Source organism: Chrysochloris asiatica, unplaced genomic scaffold, assembly GCF_000296735.1.
Source record: "Chrysochloris asiatica unplaced genomic scaffold, ChrAsi1.0 scaffold00025, whole genome shotgun sequence".
NCBI lineage: Eukaryota > Metazoa > Chordata > Mammalia > Afrosoricida > Chrysochloridae > Chrysochloris > Chrysochloris asiatica.
The window spans coordinates 7,733,373-7,740,046 of NW_006408543.1; the positions used below are offsets into that span (position 1 = coordinate 7,733,373).

General features: G+C 54.5%; 1 protein-coding gene across 1 annotated transcript in view; it reads right to left on the reverse strand.

Moving 5' to 3' along the window:
• Window positions 1-123: 123 nt before the first annotated feature.
• Window positions 124-6,674, reverse strand: part of DEGS2 (delta(4)-desaturase, sphingolipid 2) — a 34,969-nt gene continuing 28,418 nt past the window's right edge. Inside the window, exons 2-3 of the mRNA XM_006839523.1 lie at window positions 1,723-2,465; window positions 124-270 (exon numbers count right to left, since the gene is read on the reverse strand). Coding sequence (XP_006839586.1) covers window positions 124-270; window positions 1,723-2,465 — 890 coding nt within the window. The remainder of the gene's footprint in view (window positions 271-1,722; window positions 2,466-6,674) is intronic.

Below are 6,674 nucleotides of genomic sequence, written 5' to 3' on the forward strand. Positions count from 1 at the left end.
CCCGGGAGGCCGAATGATCAGCGTCAGCCTCATTCAGGGGGGTGGGAGACTGAAGCATCATCCACTGTCATGGGCACAATGGGGCACTGGTCCTCGGGAGGGGGCATCGGCGGCCTACACCCATCACAGACCCTCCCCCGCTAGCTTGTACACCCGCTTCACCCTGGCATAGGGCCCCAGCGAGTCCTCAAACACGAAATCCCAGAGGACCTTCACCCAGGAGTGATAGTGTGGCAGATGGTCGTAGTACTCGGGGGCAATCTTCCGAACCTGCGGAAGGGATGAACAGTCAGTGACCCCCCTCAGCCTGGCCTCTGGCCCACTAGGGGTCAGCAATAGCTCTTTTCCCAGCCTAGCCCACTGGAGCTTCTGGGAGTCCCACGGTGGTCCCACAGTCGAGGCACAGCTGGCTGGGGCCCTGGCGGGGAGCTGCTGAGCCTGGGTCACACCCACACTGCTCAGTGGGCACCGGATGCCCTCTCTCATCTGGCAGGCTTCACCTCAGTCCACACACCTGCGTCCTCTGCTTCACCCCTCAGCAAACCAATGCTTACCTCCAGGAAGTGTGCTGCCCCCGCCAACCCCTCGGTCTCCCCTTCACCCAGTTCCCACGTCCCCTTCACAGCTGACACCAAGGCACAGGCTAAGCCTTTTGCTTCCCTCGAGGACTTAAAGCTGGCAGTTGGCAGCTGCTATTTCTGCAGCTGACCCAGCTTAGAGTCTGGCTCTGTCCTCTCCTGAGGGGCTGCCCCCGTGAGCCTCTGCCTTCTCATCTGCAAAGCAGAGAGCATCAGTCCGGGGGGTCAGGAGGTAGGGAAGGACTATGCACCCGGGATGCTAACAGCACGCTCCCTCCCAGGCTCCTGATGGGCTTGGGGAGATGGTAAGCACGTACACACCCAAACACACATGTGGGTGGGTAATAACAGGTGTATTCACAGCCCCTGCACACGTGCACATAAATGCATAAATGTAGGGCATGTGCAGTCACACTAACATGCACACCCAAACATGCACAAATGAGCGGGTAAACAGGTCCCTATCCACATGGCCGTACTTCTGAATAGTCACGAATGTATGAACAAACGTGCACATGGGGTACACACAGAGGCATGCTAACACACATATACACCCGGACATGCATGTGTGAGCAGGGACACACAAAATTTACCCCTGAAAGGCATACTCGGACATGCTAACATGTCCATGTAGGTGAACGTGTGCACACCCAGCCTCCTGACAGAAGAGGAAGCCAAGCACATGGGCTCAGGGAGACCACTGGCAGTCACATACACAAACGTGTGCACATGGACACATGCAGGTACACAAGTACACACGTCGCTAGCAACAGCCACAGAGTTACTCAAGTATCAGGTATGAACTGCCTGAGTCATCTGTCCTGTGTGGTCATGGCCAAAGGTCCCTTCTCCCCCTTCCAATCTCTGCAAAACCTCTCCAGTTCCTCCCCCCAGGGGCTCAGCCCCACCCTGTCCTCAGCCACCTCTGGGCCACGAGAAGCCCCTCACAAACAGGGCACACTTTGGACATACGGTAAGTGTCCTGCAGGGTCCAGCCAGGAAGACCTCTGGACATTGACCTGCCTCTGCTGTGTGGCCGCAAGTGAGCACCTGGTCATCCCATCCCACCACCAGCGTAAACAGGAGGAGGAGACCAGACACGGCCCATGCCCTGGTGCCCACCCGCCCGCCCTGCACAGCATACCAGGGGCAGGTTGCAGCCGGGGATGCTGGGAAAGTCATGATGCTCCATGTGGTAGCCCACGTTGAAGGTGATCCAGTTGAGAGGCCCATAGTAGGAGTAAGTCTCGTGACCCTTGAGGAACATGTAATGCTCAGCCACGAAATGGCCCGAGATGGGGTGGAGGCCCAGGCCCAGGAAGGAGCTGGCCATCAGATAAATTATAGGCTTGAGCCCCCAGAGGGCAAAAATGGTGGCATCAGCGGCCAGCTGCACCAGGGCATTGAACACCTCCATGCGTGTTAAAGCCTTGGGGTTCACACAGAGCGGTCGCAGTGAGTAAAAGAAGGGCTGCAATGCCAGCCAGAGCAGTTTGCGGGCCGGCGTGCAAAAGAGCCAGCCTTCGAAGTGCGTGGGCACATCCACGTCCAGCCCGTCACCACCCAAGTAGCGGTGGTGGTCCACATGGTACTTCTTGAAGGAGGCCGAGTATGGCACGCCAATGGGCAGGTTGGCGAAGATGGCAAACCAGCGGTTGTGGGCAGCTCGGCCTGTGCCAAAGGCCGTGTTGTGGGAGATGTCGTGGATGGCGAGGGTCAGTGAATGGTTCACACAGCCGCCGAAGGTGTAAGCCCAGAACAACAGCCAGCGCCAAGACAGTCCACGCGTAAGGTAGCAGGCCAACAGCTGTGCCAACACCAACCCTGACACCGTCCACTTGAGGTGTGGGTCCGGACGCATCAGGGTCTTGATGGCTGGGTACTTGGCTATAGGCAAGACCAGAGAGAGGGGTTGAGGTGGACACTGGCCCCAGCTGACACCCTACTCAATACCCATCCATTCATCCCTCCATCCATCCTCCATCCTCTTCTCCATCCTTCTTCCCACGAGTCCTGTAAACCCCAGACTAAGGTCTGCCAACCACCACTCATCCTGGGAAGAACAACCAGAATGGTCCTTAGACACAAGCATGGCAAGACTGCCTGACATACTTTGGACATGTTCTTGGAAGGGACCAGTCCCTAGAGAAGAACTTCATGGCTGGGAAAGTCAGGTGCGGTCGTGTCAGTCCCAACTCATAGTGACCCTGGACACCACAGAAGGAAACCCTGTCCAGTCCTCACCATCTTCTCAGCTGTTACGTTTGAACCTGCTGTTTGCTGCCAGTGTGCCAATCCATCTCATTGGAAGCTTCCCTTTTTCCACTGACCTTCTGCTTTGCCAAGCAAGTATGAAGTCATTTTCCAGGGGCTGGTCCCTCGTGATAACATGTTCAAAACATGTGTGAGACAAACATTCACCTTCCTGGCTTCTAAGGCACATTCTGACTGTACTTCCTCCAAGACTGACGTGCTGGTTCTTCTGGGAGGTCCATGGAACTTTTCAAGAGTCAGTGAAAAGGAAAACCCTCTATAAGACGGACTGACACAGGCCTTGAACCGCAATGGTGGTGAGATGGTGTAGGATCAGATGGTGTTTCGTTCTGTTGGACCTAGGGTCACCGATTCGGAGCCTAACACCCACCGTACCCACCCCGCTGCCCTCTATGTCCTACAATGGACAGACACGCATCACTCTAGGAGTAAGTACTGTGACGTGAGCTGGGGAACAGCCTCAGTCCTGTGGGGTGCAGAGGCAGGTGGACTCACCTGCCTATCACCTAGAAGGTCTGCAGAGAACCCAGAGAAGCACATCACCTGGCAATCATCTAGAGTTGGCACCCAGGAGCATGCCGCAGTGCACACTGGTTTGGCTGGACACCAGCAGAGCCAAGTGGGGCCAAGCGTGCAAACTGGGACTAGACACCGGAGGAGGGATTCTCGAAAGGGAGGGGGCAGCGCAGAGGCCTCCAGCTTTGTCTCAGAGTCTTAAACCAATCACGGTTCAGTAACTGGTCAGACTATGGACGCGATCATTTTGGGTGGGAGGTACTTATTCAGTATCTTTTGTACTTTTCTGTGTTTGTTTTTACAGAAAAGCAAAAAACAAGGTGTGTGAATACTGGAGCGGGCTGAGGCTTTTCCTACAGGAAGAAGGTGGGAAGAACAGGGTGTGGAGGGGGTTTGGGGGGTGGGGACCTCATGGAGGAGGGCTGTGGGCACAGCAGGGCGGACTGTCTTCTAGGAGTCTCTGTATCTGTCAGTGGGAGGGGAAGGGTCTCAGTCATCATCTGAGATTAGAAGACCCTCAGAGATGGTCTCGTCTGGATAGAGAAACTAAGGCCAGAGGCACCTTATCGGTCTGCAGCGTTCCTTCCTCGCTCTTGCCTGGCGAGCCCCTCCACAGTGCCCAGGACAGCAGCCCACGGGAATCCTGGGCAACTCATCCCAGGGACAGCTTGGTGTCTTCCTACACAGGACAGGGGGTCCCTCCCCTCCCTGAAGCCCAGGAGGATGAACAGGGCTGCATCTACAGATACGGACCCAGATACAGGGTGATGTCGGTCTGTCCTGAGGGCATCTCCCTGCCACCTCCTGAGAGACAGTCCTGGCATGGGTGGCCCCTGCATGGTGCTGAAGTGCCAAGGAGGCCTCTTCAGAGACAGCGGACAGAGCGAGGCACACCCATCATCAGCCCACAGCAGACCACGCTGTACTTGTCCCCACCTGACCCCAGAGTCTGTCCAGGGGACCCTCTTGGAAAGCAAGTGGTGGCTCAGAGTCCCCAACAGTGACCAGGCTTGTGAGAGCTGGCCCTGCTCTGGGGACTTGGAAAGACAGACGCAGGTAAGGGGATTCTGCCCCAAGCTGGGACAGCCTCAGACTGAAGCCCTCCCTTCTAGCAGGGCCTCAGGGGTGACTAGAACTGCCTGGGAACCTCAGGTTCCCCAGGGACCATACTGCCCACAACTGCTGGCAGATGCTGGGAAAGAAGTCGGGGTGTCCACATCCTGTAACTGAAGTCAACAAACCCCCCAGGTAACCCTGAGGCAGAGGATCCAGCATTTAAATCCTGGCTGACTGTACACCAGGGGCTCTGGTGGTGATTCTGCGGGTTCAGCATTGAGCTGCTAACTGAAAGGTCTGCGGTTCAAAGCTACCAGCCTCTCCGCAGGAGAAAGTCTCCTGCTATAAAGACTGGAACCCTACACAGGGGTTACTGTGATTTGGAACCCACTCAGTGGCAGTCGGGTTGGGGGCCACACCAGCGCTTCTACGAGCCTTTTCCTCATCTTACAGTGACATCATTTCTGCTCCACCCAAGTGGGCAGTCCTGCGAACAGACTAGTGTCAGGTGTGAGACCTGTACCCCACAGCCGAGGCGGCAGGACTGGGGTCCCCACAGCCTCCTCTCCCCACACGGAGGGGCACCTCCAGCCGCGTACAGCTGCCAGCTTCCATGCTCTGTCTGATTCTTTGGCTGCAGAGTCCTGTCCCTGCACATGGGTCAGGGAAATCACCCGAATGAATCCCCAGTGTGTGGATGGAGAAGCAGTGCTTCAGAAAGCCATGGATCATCCAACAGGACCACAGAGAACCCCACAGTCCGGGAGAGGGAACATTCAAGGCAAATTCAGCTGCAGACCAGCTGGGGTTCAAATTCTGGCTCAGACTGTTTCCACCCCCACAAGAATGAGACACTTGGGAGCCTAGACAGCATTCGACCTGGATTGCACAGGCTTGAAGCAAAGCCCTAACTAATCACCGGCTATCCCAGCTGCAGAACAGGTCTAAGGAGCCAAGGGTTAAAGGTAGGCTGCAGGAATGTGTGAAGTGTGCTTACATAAATGAGAAGGTTCTAGAACAATCCTGATGGACTATGAGGATGAGGGATCGGGGTCATTGTTTCCTTCACAGCCCTGCCCACGGTGCCGAAAATGGACCAGCCACCCGTGAAGTGGGAGGAGACTTGGATTCCTGGCTGCTGCTAAGCAGGTCCAGGAGGACTTGGGCTCAAAGGTCCTGCCTGTGAAGCCTTTGTTAACGACGACGGTGACCAATCTGGATGCCACAGCAGGCCGAATAGAAGCTCCCAGAGATGTCTCCACCGCCGTCTGTCCGGCTCTCGTGCTGTGAGAGCTGGTATGTAGCAGTGATGTTAGAAGCTAGGCTGTCAGTATTTCAGATCCGTTTCTACAAAGCTTCCAGACTAAGACTAGGAAAAAAGACCTGGAGACCTACTTCTGACAACCAGCTAGGGAAAACCCTCTGTATCCCATGAGATCAAACTGACTGTGGCAATTTGAAAGGTTAGCTAGGAACGTGAGGGGCAGTGAGTCTGGATGGATGGAGGAGAACCAACTCAGAGAAGGAGGTGAAATTCAAAGGCTCATCAACGTCACTGGATTGTCCCTGTAGAAACTGGTGAATCGGTGTATTTCACACTGGGTTTATTCACAGCAGCAACAAACAACAGTTTTTAAGAGTATTTAAACTGTAGTTAGCCCTATCTAAGTGATTTTCACACACATGTGCATTAGTTTCCCATTCTGAGAAATCGTTTGAATTAGATGATCTCTAAGTCCCTTTATAAGGAGCTCTGGTAGCGTAGTGGTTACGAATCGGGCTGCGAACCACTAAGTCAGCAGTTCGAAACTACCAGCTGTTCTGTGAGAGAAAGATGAGGCTTTCTGCTCCTCCCGTAAAGATTTATAGCCTCGTGGTACACAGCCACCACCACCAAGTCACTTTATAAGGTGACAAAATGTTCTGAAATTGACTTTGGAAATGACCACACACAGCTGTGAATGGAATAAAAACAACTAAATGTTGTTGTGAATTACCGTCTTGTCGGTTCTGACTCACAGTAGTCTTGAGGTTCAAACCGACCTTGCAGTCCAGTGCATTACCCCACAGCACCACACCAGAACTTCAAGTGAATTTTATCTCTATATGTGGTACTGTGGAATAGTGCCCTGGACCGCAAAGTCGGTTTAGACTGGAAAGTCAGCAGTTCAAACCGACCAGCTGCTCCTAGGAAGCTCTATATGCTGAGTCAGAACTGACTTGAAGGCACTTAACAACAACAGGAACTTT